The sequence below is a fragment of the Drosophila rhopaloa genome, unplaced genomic scaffold (assembly GCF_018152115.1).
Source record: "Drosophila rhopaloa isolate 14029-0021.01 unplaced genomic scaffold, ASM1815211v1 contig_178, whole genome shotgun sequence".
Lineage (NCBI taxonomy): Eukaryota > Metazoa > Arthropoda > Insecta > Diptera > Drosophilidae > Drosophila > Drosophila rhopaloa.
The window spans coordinates 1-16039 of NW_025335059.1; the positions used below are offsets into that span (position 1 = coordinate 1).

Below are 16039 nucleotides of genomic sequence, written 5' to 3' on the forward strand. Positions count from 1 at the left end.
ATGTTGGGTCGCGGTCGCTCGTTTTCTCTCCGCTCAGGTGCGTGCGTGTGTTTAGTGAGAGCTAGTGTGTGTGGACTGGTGATTGTCATCAGTAAATTGAATTAAAGCCAACAAAAAATAAATGAAATACTGCCCATCACCGAAATATGTTGCTGGCTTGAATTAATAATAAAGTGTGATTTGCGGGTGAATAACGCCTCGCAGTTTAGAAAATTCCAATAGGAAGGCCAAAAGTTCTGCAAAGCACAAGAGAGGGGCCAAAAGAGAGAGAGCCAAACAGAGAGCAAAAGCAGTTAGAATAGCAGCAGCAATTTCTGCATTTTGTTTGTTGTTCTCGATTTACGCGAGTGATTTTGTTGTTGTTCATTAAAACTCGTTTTTTCTGAATGATGAAAAGGAGATTTCGAAAATCTAAAAAACCCTCCTGCTTTTAACTAAATAACCATCCCGCGCCACAAGTCTCAAAGGGCAGGAAGTGTGATGTCACTACATTTTGCCCCGCGGCAACAACAAGTTTCACTATCGTCAGCAGAAAAGCAAATATTCTCCCTTCAACCACAAATATATAGCAACATCAGTTATACAGCATTGATCTGAAGATGTTGCAAGTGCATTTGTTTTTGCTACCGCTGCTGCTGCTCAACACATGCTTGCAACACATTTTTCAGCCGGCGGAAGCGACGGCGTTCCACCAGCCAGGAGAAAAGCCAAAAGGTGAGTTCCCGGAAAAGTCCCGGGGGGGAAAATCGGACATTGTTCGTTCCCACTAATCTACAGGTGCAAGTAAAGAAAACAACAGTTATCAGTTTTTTTGCATTTAATAGTTTGTGGTGGCTATAGTGTAATTTTCCCAAATAAAAAGTTTCAGTAAAAATACATATTATTGACAGAAAAAATCCCAAACAGTAAATATAAATTCCAAATTATGAATTGCATAATAATTTGATTCATATTTTATTTAAAATTCCATAATTCAAACAATATGACAGAGGGAAGCTAATCTTCCATTTGGGGTTATTCTCAATCTATCGCAACACAAGACGAAAATATTAACAGATGCCAGTGTAAAATATATACCGTATTTTTGCATACACATAATATTTTACGATTAATGATATAATACGATATTAAAGGACATCCCCCTAATGAAACAAGCACACTTGAACATTTTAAGTTTATAATAATTAAAGTTATCTTAAACCCTTAAACCCTTAAACCCTTAATTTAACAATTTTTTCCATCGCTATATGTTGGTAACGGTGTGGTTATACAGACTACAATCAATATTCTTTTCTGCTCTCGTGTCGAGTTTGTTGCCAAATAAACTTCAGCTAGCAGCACGCACAAGTACAGTGGCTGCAAAAGCTCAGCAAAAGAATGTGTTAACTTTATTTGGGCAAAATATGCAGATAACAATTCGAGCTAGTGTTGGACCCACAAATGGAATGAGTTAATTTAATAGATAAACTACCAGTTCGTGATTCACTTTGCGGTTGGTCTACTTTTAAACCAAAATACAAACCGCTTGTCACATTAGATAAATGCTAAGGTAGTCCCCAGTAAACACAAATAATTTCCTGTTATTTTAATAGAAATCTAAGTTTTAAAGCAGCGGTCGGCAAGGCCCTGCATATTTCAACTGTAGTCTTTAATTTGTATTGATAAGGCAAAAACCGTTTTCTTATAATGACTTAAAATCGCTAGGCTTTAAAAATTATTGTGCTATTAAATTAAGTTAGGTATTAATAGATGCATTATGCAACAAGTTGATACTAGGATTGGTTTGCTGACGAATTGGTGGAACTCATTTAAATTATTAAAGCGTATTTGGACTATCAATTATATTTGTATTCCAGTGAATCACACTTGATAATTTCTTATTAAAGCACAAACAAATTTGTTGATTATTAGGTTCAAGTAAGTAAGTGTGTTAAGTATTTGTTTCCGACAAGTATTTTTGTTTTTGGCGATATCACATTATTAAACCAGTGTGCCGTCGCCCATTTGCCGCCTAACCCGCCTCGCATTTATTAATCTCGCCCATCTGAACAACCTTGAAAAACCAGCTTCTATTTTGTTGATTTTGCCACTGGCTTGGCTACTTCCACTACAGATTCGTTGCAGGGCCTCTGGATTGCGACAGTCACAAATAGAGATACATCTTCCCGGCCCTTGAGCAAATCCCCTCCTCGAACCCTTTGGGCCACTTGCCACTTGGTTATCTGTGGAGTGGCTTTCGCTTTGTTTTGCCCATTTCTGATGAGTGCCATTCGGGGTGTTTGGCTATTGGCAGGTTGGGCGTTTACCTTATCTGAGTGTCGCTTTTATCAAAATCTCACGTAGTTCCGAGATACAGAAGGCGCCCCTAGGGCAGCACTTTCCATGCAAATTCACTGATTGCCTTCACTCACGTAGCATTTAATATACCAGCTCAAATGATTCGTTTGGCCCTTGCCCGTCACAAAAAGTCTTTCAAAAAAAAAAAACAAACACAAAAAGTGGCAAAAGTAAAAAATCGATTATAAATGCAGTGGCGTGCTTTACTTTTACTCTCATTGTGGCAGATTTATCTGGGAGGTAAAAACTTTCTTCTTTAACTTTTTTCTTTTCCTTTACGAAAAAAGCCTCTTTGTGGGTCACAATTTGTTCCAACGCTTCTTGTACTGTTAAAACTTTTTTCATGTCTGAATGTATTTACTTTTTACGATTTTCATTGTCATCAATTCTGGCCCCAAAAGGTCAGCGCCTTAAGCGCACACTCGAACTCGAACCTCCATTCTGGCCAACACTTCTTTTGGCAACTCGTTTCTTGATTGTGGTTAGGCTGTTGCCATTGTTCGATTTGTTGTTGCCAACTGCTGACGTTTTCTCAACCATTTTTATGTCATTTGCGCAATTATATGGCCAAAAAGCAACCTCAGCGACTGGCCGAAAGTAAGTGGTTAGGTGAGGTAAGACTCGTTACTCAAAAATGAGTAGGAGGTTGGCTAGATAAATTTCAAAAAAAACTGTAATTAAAGGTATTTTAATTATAGGAACATTAAACTATAATTATTATTTTACTTTTGTTACTATTACAAGTGTCTAAAAAAATAAAGATATATTTATAACTTGGTTTTAGTAATAAAAACTTGGTTTAATAATAATAATAAATTATTTCACAATTAGTTTATGTTTTAATATAATTTCAATGCCTTCTTGTGACATCAAGAGTTTGTCCATCAGACACGCCCCCAAAGCAGATAGAGGTCTGGTTTGTTTTCTTTATCACGCCCTTGGTTTACCCAAGTTGAACAATTTACCATTATCATTATCATGAGCACAAGGCAAGACAGGTGGATCATTAAAATGCGGCAATGTTGAGGCTTAAATGGGCTTGGCTCAGAGCGTGGGAGCCTGGTCGACCTGGCCAGAATCAAGTATCTGCCAGAATGGCACTGCATCAAAATGCAATTGCCAAGTAGTTTTTTACCTTTCTGAGTTAGATGCTAACTATGCGGCAACTTGAGTGGCCATCAAGCTGATCATCAGTATCATAATGATCGACTTAATTGAGGCTCTACTCAATTTAAAAAACTTAAGTGAACTGAACTGGACACGGCCACAAGCTTCAAGCTTCTCTTCATTGAGTCAGGTCAAAAGAATTTAAATGGAACGGGCTTCTCCGCTACACTTCTCCAATTCTCTGATTCTCTAGTCTCTAGTTCTCTCGTTCTCGTCGCAACGGAAGCCTCTGAGCATGCATACATTAGTGGTCTTTCTCCAAGTCTGGGACTTTGAATTGAACGACATTTACATAAATTGCGTCGCCTCATAGAACGTGTTTAGAGAGCTTGACAAAGAGGTATAGACTCCAGGAAATCTACTTAAAACCCAAGCTGGAGGAGAGAAAACCCCGCACCAATTAAGAAATAATAGATGAATGAGGCAAACTGTCAATATATCAAGTAGTTGAAAAAAAGCGATACAAAATGCCAAGGATTTCTACTTTTTGTCTTCACGTAAACAGAAAAAATGTTTTGCTGTAAATTCAAAACAGCATTTTATTTTAAAAGAATAAAAAGTACAAGAAAGGAAAGCTAACTTCGGGCGGAGCCGAAGTTGATATACCCTTGCAGAATATTATGTACATTATATTCTCCAAAATTATTCACAAGATGCATTCTTAATACACATAAAAAATCCCAACTTCCTAACTTTAAAAACACCAAAGTTATGGCATTTCCAATCGTTCAGTTATATGGCAGCTATAGGATATAGTCGGCCGATCCTTATGAAATTTAATAGGTCGGATTGATTGGCCAAAAATAAAACTCACAGAAAATCCCAACTTCCTAACTTAACAAACACCAAAGTTATGGCATTTCCGATCAAGCAGATATATGGCGGCTATAAGATATAGTCGGCCGATCCTTATGATATTTGGTAGGTCGGATTGATTGGCCAAATATAAAACCCATAGAAAATCCCAGCTTCCTAACTTTACAAACACCAAAGTTATGGCATTTCCGATCAATCAGTTATATGGCAGCTATAGGATATAGTCGGCCGATCCTTATGAAATTCGGCATGTCGGATTGATTAGCCAAATTCAAAACCCATAGAAAATCCCAACTTCCTAACTTTACAAACACCAAAGTTATGGCATTTCCGATCGTTCAGTTATATGGCAGCTATAGGATATAGTCGGCCGATCCCGGCCGTTCCGACTTATATACTGCGTGCAAAGGAAAGAAGGGTGTGTGCAAAGTTTCAATTCGATATCTTTAAAACTGAGAGACTAGTTCGCGTAGAAACAGACAGACGGACAGACAGACGGACAGACAGACGGACAGACGGACAGACGGACGACGGACAGACGGACAGACGGACATGGCTATATCAACTCAGGAGGTGATCCTGATCAAGAATATATATACTTTATAGGGTCGGAGATGTCTCCTTCACTGCGTTGCACACTTTTGACCAAAATTATAATACCCTCTGCAAGGGTATAATAAGTATTTTATCTAAAGAGAATTTATCTGATAGAGAAACATTTTAGACATTAATATTGCATATGTAGAAATAAATAATCAGGGATAGTTTTCCCCATATTGTTCCGAATAAAATGCAATAATAAGACAATGATATTCGAATCGTTCGCATCTAAATAAATGTTATTCGTCCTTCCCTTAATAACTTGTATAGAAATCGATAAAAATGGATTTGCCTTGAATTGAATGGGTCATTACTATATAATTGTGGCAGAAAGAGGACACGTGCAGCGTGGCGAGTACGCTGATTCACTTTTGACCTGGCCACGTGCCTGGGATCTCCCTCGATTATCAGACCTAAGTGAGGGTTTGTATCCCCGAGCAGGTTACGTGGAAGACCATCGCATATCGGAGATTAAGCCTAAATTAAAGCTGGTTTAATTGCACCACAAAAACAAGGGAGGGTGCAGGGAACAACTTTTGTATTTACCACTCTCGAGACAAAAACGAAAACAAAGTTTTTGGAGGGCAACTCATGTTATTTATGACTCTATTTCCATAGTTTAACCAGGGTGAGTTTGCCATACAACCCCGGAAAAGAAATGTAATGTGACTTTTGCATTAGTCATCCAGTGGGAAAGCTGGTAAGAGGAATCACATTGGCACCCTGTACAGTAAAGCAAGGAAAGAATTCCCCAAGAAAGCACTTGAGCAACTTTGTTTATACAAACCGCCAAAGGAAATCACGTTTGTTTGCAGCTACAGCAGCAATTTCCTCTAAACAGGCAGCCAAACAAATAACAAAGAAATGCCTGCCGTGGGAGATGAAATGCATTGAAGTTACACGGAAAAAATAAAAATAGTTTCTAACTGATATAGATTCGATATTAAAAATAAAATATTTCGAGTCGTTCAAGTCTCTTAAAAAATTAAATATTTCTTTTATTTACATAGTTTTTTCATTTATTTAAGATTAGGTATATTTCGATATTTCAAGATGTTAAAAGGTTATATTTCTTTTACCATTCGTGCTTAAGCTATAAAATAGGACTCACTTTAAAATTAAAACTGATCGCAAATATTAATATGTAAAGTCAGAAAAAATATAAAATATTTATTCACTGTGCATTTCGTCAGGCATCAATTGTGGCTGATGTTGTTGTGCAATGCCAATGCAACGCTTGATTGGGAATTTAAGGGGGGTATAATGGAAAGGGGATGTGGAAAGAGATTTTAGGGCGAGGCTGAGGTGAAGAAGAGCTGGCACAAGGTAAGCCCTCTCGATGATTAATCAAAATAAAAGAACTGAAGTGAGGAAAACCGACCAGAGAGTCGAGCGGTTCAGAGAAATGCAATCAAGTGAATAAATAATCATAAAAACGAAGGACAATCCGAGCTTGGGGATCTTAATGGAAAATAGCACTCTGAAGCTTTCTTTCTCGTTTTGTTTCGCTTTTGGTTAATTTTATGCATAGAGCTATTGGGATTTTTGTTGTGCACTACTGACTAGCATCAGTAATGGGATGCGACAAAAACAGCGGCAGAAAATATTCGCAACGGAAATGCGACAGCACGCTAGAGTGAATCCGGGATCGAGCTGGAAATTCACACTTAAAAAAATAAATTCACCAATTTAATTCATAAAATCATTTTGCTATTACATTTTTTAATTTTACTGTAGTTTCAAAATTTTTCAATTCAATCTCAGTTTTAAAATCCCACTAATATTTTATACGTTATTAATTTGTTTTCCAATATCTGAGTTTGATACTGTATACTATGGCGTTAAATATATTAATAAATATTGGTTAAAATTGTGTTAGTAGTAATAGAAAGCATTTGTAACCTATGCATATATTTGCAATGAATAGATGGTTATATCTTAAAATGGAAACAATTAAAACTCTTAAAAATATGAATGAAAATTTATTTTGGATAATAAATGTATTTATAAAATTACCAAATTTTTTTGGCCCGATTTTCGGATTTCAATTTGTCTCAGTGTAAGCAGAAACCTCTTCCTGGTTATGGTCAGTGAGCTGGGCCCGGATTCAGAATTGTGTTCATTTTGTGCCTGGACAGTGGCTAATTTACCTTCATTGTGAGTCATTTGCGAACATTTTGGCTATTGCAGTTGCTGTTGCTGTTCCATTTGCAAATTGTAGTTTTCGCAATCAAACGCACTGGGAATCACTCATGCACTTCAGCCCGTCTCTTTTCACTCCTCTTTTTCTGTCATTGCGTAGGTGTTTTGTGCTTATTTTGAAAACTGAACAGAAATGAACGAAAGAACTGTGGCGACATCCACTATGATGATGACGTAGCATTTTAGGTCATTGATCCCTGTTTCTGTTTACTTTCTCGTTTTTTACAAAAGTTTGTACAAGTTTTGGTTAACATAGCGTTGTTGCTCTCTGTAAATACATTGTATTTGTTTGTTTTTGGGTCATTTTGGGTGCTTTACACTATTATAAATTACAGCACAAAGCTTTTTAGATCAAAAAGAGCTGGATTTTATGGCAGTGTTAAAAACTGGTTCGTATAAAAAAATAAATAAAAGTGTTTAATTAAGAAAAGTAGGGTAAAAGAGAAATAACTATAATTTAAAACACTTTAATAACTAAAGAATGTTATTTAATTTATTAAAATAAAAGTATTTGTATTTGTTAATTTTAATCGGGGCTAATATAAAAATATATAATACATTTAGCGAAAAGTAATAAACTGCTAACTTATTTAAAAATTGTCGCGGCGATATTAAAGTCAATGAACTGAACAACAATTTTTGTTTATTTCTCAATTTTTATCGCCTTATTTAAATTGTGTGAGGTCAGGAAAATGTTGTCACATTATGTTCCCAATATGCTAAACGCTTGAGGTAAACCTCAAAAAGCCATCCACCAACTACTAGAGGCTCATGTAAACAAAACAAAAAAAACTAAACCAAAATCTTCGACCCATAAACACCGAAAAGGAAAAACAGCGCCAGCCGATAGCTAATTGAATTAACATGTTGGCGCTAATATTTTGTAGGTTCTTCTCAGTCGATTTTATTTTTATCTCAAAAAGTTTCGAGTATCTCGGACTCATTTGGAGGCTGGCTGAATCTTTTATTTTGTTTTATTTCACATTATTATACTCTCGGGAATCCGAGAATCCAAGTTCTCCCCGATATTTCGGAGAGTGATAAGGCGATGGCGACGTCGCCGCTGAGCTACTTACTATATGTATATTGAGAGCGGAGCCAACGACCCATAAAGTAGCTCGGTCAAGAGTTTGGCGGGAGTATTTCGAAAAAAGTATCTGCGAGCGAAGTGCTCGATTGGAGCAACCGGTCCTCTCCTTCAGCTGAGTGGATTCCATTGTTCGAGCGCGTTATTAATTAAAATATGAAAAACAAAGAGAGGAGAGAAGACGGGAAAACTAAGTGGGAAGTGTGGAAGCTTGTAATGCCGTTCATATATTATCTGTAATATAAAATTTATTAGGGCATAATATATTAATTATTAAAACCTAATTATTAAAACCTTTTACATACATTTTCTTTTTATGAGTCAACAAAGAAGATTTTTGACATATATGATAAAAATTGAGGAAAGTCTAATGATGATGATGCGTTCTTTGGAATAACCCTTATAAGTAAAAATTTGCGTGATGCACACACTCTTGATGAATAAGAGAACATTTATTTTGATAATTAAATATTTCTCTCTTCTCTCGGTAGCAGCTTTAACGTGGTACGAAATACTGTTATCATTTTTTTTCCGGTTTATATTTCTGTTTAATAAGGCACCATATTTGTCATGCCTAAAAAATAATTAAATAATACTTCTTATAAGTCAACCAAAGAGATTTAGAACTAAAAGGATAAGAAAAATACAAGGTATATTGGTAAGTCCAATAATAAGACCACAAAAATGTATAAGCTTTTTTATATTGATATTTTAAATGTTACTATTTCATTTCCGAAGTGCTTTGCTTGTGCTGTCACAAGTAATTGTTATACCTTGTTACCTAAGCCACATTTGCACTTGGCACGTGTCTAACTTTTCTCTTTGTCGGTCACTCCATTAACTGACATTAGTTAATTGCGGTTATGCAAAGCATAAAGTTTAAAGCAAAACGAAAGTTAGACAGTTTGTTGTGTCTATCTGAGTGCCTACTATTTTATCGGGTGTAATTTTCCTTTGAGCACTTCATACTTGGAGTACTTGCAATAAAACTTTATTTTATTAAAGCTCCCTTCGGCACGATGTATCCGCCGGATGTGTATTACGTACATGGTAGGTTCGTATCTGCTACTCAGAGGGCACTTGAATGAGCTGATAAAATACTATTTAACATCAAGGGAGCTTATTTATATAAATTATTCTTCTAGAATTTATGGCATTAAGGTCGATTACTTTTATGCGTTCAGCATGGAAAAACAATGAGTGCGGGATTTTAAGGGAAAGTCTGCTTTTGTTTCTGGTATATTAGCCAGTAAATTGAATGCCATGTCAGAGTTGCCTTTGGGTTATGTTTGTATTGTTAAGTCATAACCATTTCATTTAGAATATTTATTTTTTGGGAAATATTTAAAAGAATATTATTATATCAATTGGTATTACTTTATTTATAATAAAAGGTTTATTGGTCTTGACAGAGTTGAGTTTATGGGCTGTATAAAATATTTATTATTCGTCCTTGTAGAAGTATCCTTGGTTTTTACAAGCCTTTAATAATTCCTCCCCTGACTGTATTCCCCACTGCATCCTTTCGACGCGGTTTGCAAACAATTGCGCTAATACATGACTCATTTGGCCTACCACTCACCCACAGAGATCCGCACCTTAGCACGCAAGTTATTGTGGCTAAGTTAATGGGGTACTTACATAGATACATTGCAAGTTTTAATAAAGACAATGTGCACGTGCTCCGCTGAGTCAACTGACTATAGAAAACACTATGAATCACATTGATTTGGGACGCATTGTAGGCATTCGTATTGTTTTGTATTTCGTATTTATTATTTAATAGCTCGTCGGCTACTGACATTCGATTGGTCGCGCTGGCAATTAATGTCGGATTACGTAAAATGCCAATTACGCCTTGCAATTTCATCAACGGCTCGTCGAGCGTGGCTAAAAAGATGTAGAGCATGTCGATGTGTCCACTGCTAAGACTTCCCTCCGGCTTCCAATTCGGCCTGATCCGCTCCCATTTCCTGGCTCGACTTGCTCCGATTTGCATTGTCGATTCCTTGTCCGCAGTCGGGGACAGTGGAGCGCAAACAAATATTCAACAACGACAAGCTGTCTCGGCCCCTTTTCGAATCTACAAATAACAAACTGAATTCTGAGGAACGGTTCCCTGGAATGTTTGTTATATCGTGCATAATTGCTGACAGGAAAGTTTGGTTAGCTGGCTGGCAAATTTGATGGTACGGTAGGAAAATTGTCAATTTGGTTGGCATTTGAACAAGCAAACAATGTTTGTCCTGCGGGTTGAAGGCTGTCTGTTGTACATTTGGCATTGAACAAATGCTTGCATTTATGCAAAGGGCTTGGTCTTCCCCCTTTATTAAACTTAACCAAATAAAATACAAATTGTATAATGTACTTTTAAAAGAACAATCATTTTTAATGTTGCAAATAACTGAAATGTTAAGGATTTCCAAATTATAAAAAAAGTAAATACAAAAACTATATACTACACATATATATATATATATAATCAATGCGCTGAATTAATTTTGTATTGGAAACTATATTTGTTAATTTAAACATGTACTATTAAATAATGAATGATTCAGAAAGTTTTAATATAGATAGATATAAATTTAATTTGGTAAAAATAATGATTCATAAATTTATAAACAACGCAATCATTAATAATTTCTCATAGACTTCCTCTTACTCAACATCTTGAAAATTTTCAATGATGAATTTCTTTTTGAAACATTTATACGATATATTTGGTTTAAATATCATGCGATTCATAAATAAAACACAAATATTTTCATATAATAATTATTTTCTTAACACTATCACATATTTAAAGTACATTTTGGTTTTTAGTTAAGTATCATCAAGATACCATCACTAGAACTTGGAATTTAAAAATTGTTTGCGTTTCGCTCGACATGTATTTATTAGGTATCCGTAAGATACTACCCCCAGAACTTGTAACTTCTTAAATGTTTGCTTATCTGTTGGTATGTAGAGCAAACTTCCTGTCTTGACAGCCTGGTAAATAAGCTTAATTTGATCAAATTCCCCCATCGAGATAATCACTTTAATTACACTCTAGAACAAGGCATCAGTTACACGCGTGGAATGCGGCAAAAGTATCTGAGAAATGCGTGCGGTCTCGCATGTGGATGCAAATGGCGAGCTGTTGACAAATCAAGCTTAGACTGACAGATACAATTGTGCGCAGCATGAAATCTAATAAACAGCAAGAGAAAATTGCTCAACTCAATTAGGTCAACGAGGTGACGAGAGGGCTTTTGCCTCTGGCCCCTCGGGGTTCATTGACGAAGATTCATCCGAGTAAATCATTTGCAATGGTTCTCCATCTGTATCTCATTCATAGGGCACACTATGTCTCATCGGCTCATTAGCATAACAGCGAATGTGGCAATTCGTAGAACTGGATCGTGAATCATTTGGGATACAATTCTGGCAAAAAAAGTATTAAAGCCTAAACTGGTCAGTCCAGTCCCGAGAATTCATTTCTATACATTTTTTAATATTTTCGCCAAGCGCCAGAGACTCAAGTGATCGTGCATGTTCTTCATACTTTTGGCGGGATTAATTAAGCACAAAGAAATAAGGTTAACCCAATTAGCTTCAATTGCCTCCGCGGAAACATGCATATACGACCCTCGGCCAAGTCATCGCATCATCTTTTTAGAGCATTTCCGTCTCTCAAAGCAATATTCATGCAATTTTCAACCGATCATTTAATGCTTTTTCGGCTTTTCCCACTCGTCATGGTTTTTGGTCGGCCGCTTTCATCAGCCATCAGTGAAAAGAAAGTTTCATTGATTTTGTAGATTACGTTTTTACTTGATTTTCTCGCCTGTTTGCTTAGATTTCACTTTTACGATTTGTTTAGTACAGCCCAAAAATAGCTTAATTGATGTAGATTTTCTAATGTTTGCCGACCTACTTGGATGAGATGGCGGGAAATTTTAAATTTGTATTCATTCTATACAGTGTAGCCAAGTGTTGGAAATCTTATATGCCAAAAAGTTTTAAGTCATTTGATATTTTTCGGACAGTGGCCGTCCTTCACTGCTTTTTGTTTGTGCTTGAATTGGAGTCTGTCGGGTTTGGCATTGGCTCAACTCAGCTCAACCCTCATGTGAAGGCTTTCCTCCAGTTAATTATTTCAATCTACGCCCTCTGTCACAGTTCTCGGTATTGCTTTAAAGATTGATAAGAAGCACATTGAAAAATGTTTTTCTGATGAATGTTTCAAAATAAATATCAGGGTTTTTTAAATGGCTACTGTTTTTTTCATTCCTTGCTTTTTTAAGTGTTAAAATATATACATATTCTTTATTTAAGAGTGCATTTACATTAACATGGGTTCTTTATTGAGCTGCGCAGCTGCTTTTGCAGTTGTGTGTCCTTGACACGACTTAATGGTGCTCTTGGAGGAGTTCTAAGAAGTGTAGATGCCACTGGATATTTATTTCCATGCGGGTCCTGCCCTTTTCTCTTGTGCGCCCGCAATTAATTTCCAGCCAGATTTTTTGTTATCGATTGCGTCAAAACAAAAACAAAAGAACATGAAATGTCTTAAAGGGTGTTAATTTATGTATCCTTGAGCGATCCCAGGGGTATAACCACTTGGGCAGAGATAAGAGCAAGCCAAACGGGCCCAGATGTAGAAGCAAGTTTATCTTGCAGCTACATTTACTACGAATTTCTCGAGCCTAGCTCAAATTTGCTTTCGGCTGCGTGCTCGTGTATAAGCCTTTAATGAGTGTCCTTCGGCGTTTTGCGAGGCTACATGGGTTACACGTCCGTGACATGCCCCACATGACCCATTGTTCTTGTTATTTTTCTTGTGAAATTTTTCTCCTTTTTTTTCTGTTGCAATTGACGTTGCAGGAAATTTCAGCCGTGGAAGGGGGAGGAAAATTTGCATATAAGCGAGTTGGTTCAAGGTGTGTTTCGATGCAAAAGTGGGTGTGGGGGAGGCGTGTCTGGATATTTTAGTTTGCAAGTGTTTTTCATTTGAGGAATTCTCAGCTTTTATTCGTTGCATTAAACACAAGCTTGCAGCACTTACGCCCGCTGAGTTTATTACATTTGCTGCTAAGCGAATTCCCCTTTCATTTCGTATTTTTTATCGCGTTTTATTTCTGTGTCGCGCTTTTAATTTATTGCATTTCCTGTGGGCAGCTGCAGACGCCTCCTTTTCGCTCGCTTAATCTTGGTCTTTAATTGATGTTTCTCTTTAGTCCTCCACTCCTTCAGTCCTTCAGCCTGTTTGTTAATTAAAGCAAACGCATTGCTGTAATTAGCAATTATATGGCCGTAAATACAGAGACCCATCAACGAAACAGGACAGATCCGGCATTTCTTTTATAAAGCTTCTGTTGTGACGGACTTCATTGAATTATCCGCAGTCACAACAATTAGTTGGGCGCTTGACTTTCGCATTTTCAAGCAGCGAATATAACAAAAAATATATAAAAGAGCAAATCAATTAAATTCGTTCACTGAACCCGTTCAGGCTGCCTTTTGTGGAGCTGGTAGCCGCCCAACCGGATAAACTCTAATGGAACAAGATGCCCAAACTCATATTTTTATGATGAAAAAATAAAACATGCCAAGCTAACCACTATCATGACAATTAATTGGCCAAAGATTCGGGTAAAGTTGCTTTTCCCATAACCACTCACCTGAACCTGATTGCAAAATTGATTTGCTGACCATATGGATGCAAAAAGTGAAAATTTTTAGCCGCCTTCTCATAAAAGTTTGCGAAATCATAAAATAATTTTTGTTATTTATTTTTCTGACTATCAGAGTGAGACACAATGGATACCATATTGGATTGCTGTTTTGTACAAAACTTTTATATTTTTTAAGGTGTTATTAAACTTGATATTAGAGATGTTTTTAAACTAAAACCATTTCTGATCAGAAAACTTTATGTTGTAAATATTTTATTACAGCTTATGTTAGTACTTTCTCTTTTAAATCAAATAACAAAAGTTTAAGCTGATTATGGAGCTGATTACTCTAGTCAAACCAAAATTAACGAATAAAATTGAAAGGCAGGTGCCAGGTGTCTATAAGAATGTAGACCTAGAATTTTTCAAGGTCATACTTTTGCAATTTAGAAAGCTCAAGATTCACCTTTTTTTGCCCAACACGATAAATAAACAACATCATTAAAATAAATTTGTTTTCATTTTTTTTGCCCGCTCTTTTCTTCAATAAAGGAAATTGTTTGGTCTTTCAATTCGGCAGCGGGTAGCAAGCGTGTATCTTTTAGATACCCCATCTGTATCTCTGGAATATATAACCCTATATATATATATACCAGAGTTCTGTTGATGCTCCTGTTGTCGTGTATACATTTTTGTGTTGCTTTTTCCAAAGTTAATTGGCAAAATTTTGCGCTTCCCATCGGCGACCGCAAAAACTGAACTTAACCAAGCAATCGACCTTGAAAAGTTGTCTGTCGGTGGGTAGAAATGTTTGGCGGGGGCCGGGGAGTGAAAATGGAAAACGAGAAACCCACAGACCGCCCAAACTCGACTCGAAAAATGTTCACCGAAAACCATTTTTCCGCTTTGCCATAAATGATATCGATTTCACTTGAAACTAAACAACAACAAGTTGTGGGCCTTAATTGCTGTGGTGACATGTGAGCGAGGCTACACTTAAAACAAAAAGCTAAGTCCAGAAAAATACCTGAGCTTTTGGAAACATCAGTCTCGATTTTACATATCCTTCTGTTAAATGAAATCTTTTTTGAGTCATATGATTTATTTTATACCTGCACTTCAAGTTTCATCACCGATATACAAGCGATTGTAAACATTTTTGTCTAATTACTTAAGATATTTTCGTCTGTGTGTACTGTGGCCATAAAATAATTGATCTGAACTTGTTTTTCTCACATTTGTTGTCTTTTGGGCAAATATCGAAGGGGAATTGTGTATCAGAGAGAGCTGTCTCGATTTGTATGATTTATTTGAAACGCGTGTGCGTTTGGATTTTGACGGATCTTGGGAAAGTTGTTGCCCCTTGATCTTGTCTGCAGATGCGTTGCCGCGGCGCCGCACTTTAAGTGGTTATTAATCATTATGGCAGACATTGGAATAAGTGCAGTTTCACTGTCTGCCGCCGCTACTTAATCCTTTTCCTCAATGTTAATTTAATCATAATTTTCTTTCTTTGTTCTTGCAGGTAAGTCATCGCATAAAACTGCACTTCCTGCTCGAAACCAACGGATTGAAGGAGAACCGACCCTATCCACAGTAGTGACTCACCCAAAAACAGATGGTAATGGCCACTTGGGCTTGCCCCTTGGCTTCTGTCTTTTTTTTGTGTTGGCCAGACATTAATAATATTATAATTTCTTTTTTTTTTGCAAGATCTTGATCTTAGCAGTCTTACTAGTTTTGTGTGTCAGCTAGCGGGAACACACTCAAATTGTTAAACAAACCAAAGACAGCACAACCCTGAACTGAAATATAATCTGTTGTTCATAATGGTTTAGTGCAGAAATATAAAAAAATTGTTCGAAAACTACAGATACTCTTATTCTTCAAAAGTAAAAAAAAACTTTATTTGAATTTGAGTAATAAACCAATAATATTTCGGGTTCTCAAACAAATAAAACGTGTTATTTAAAACTGAAATGTTTAGTAGTGAAACAACTTCTAAAATGATCAGACCCCTTTGAAGAAATTTTTTTGGTTTTCTAAAATAATCAAAGTAAAAGGAGCGCAATAATGGCAACAAAATGGTTTTTGGCCTGAATTGAGTCGTCATCAGCATAATCATTGTTGTGCTATGATTATTATTTTTCGCTAGGTAATGTTGTGC

General features: G+C 36.4%; 1 protein-coding gene across 1 annotated transcript in view; it reads left to right on the top strand.

Annotated features, from left to right (window-relative positions):
• The first annotated feature begins 6 nt into the window (after positions 1 to 6).
• Positions 7 to 16039, top strand: part of LOC108043374 (disintegrin and metalloproteinase domain-containing protein 12) — a 34802-nt gene continuing 18769 nt past the window's right edge. The window contains exon 1 of the mRNA XM_017122059.2: positions 7 to 714. Within this exon, the coding sequence (XP_016977548.1) occupies positions 600 to 714 (115 nt within the window). The 5' untranslated portion in view covers positions 7 to 599. The remainder of the gene's footprint in view (positions 715 to 16039) is intronic.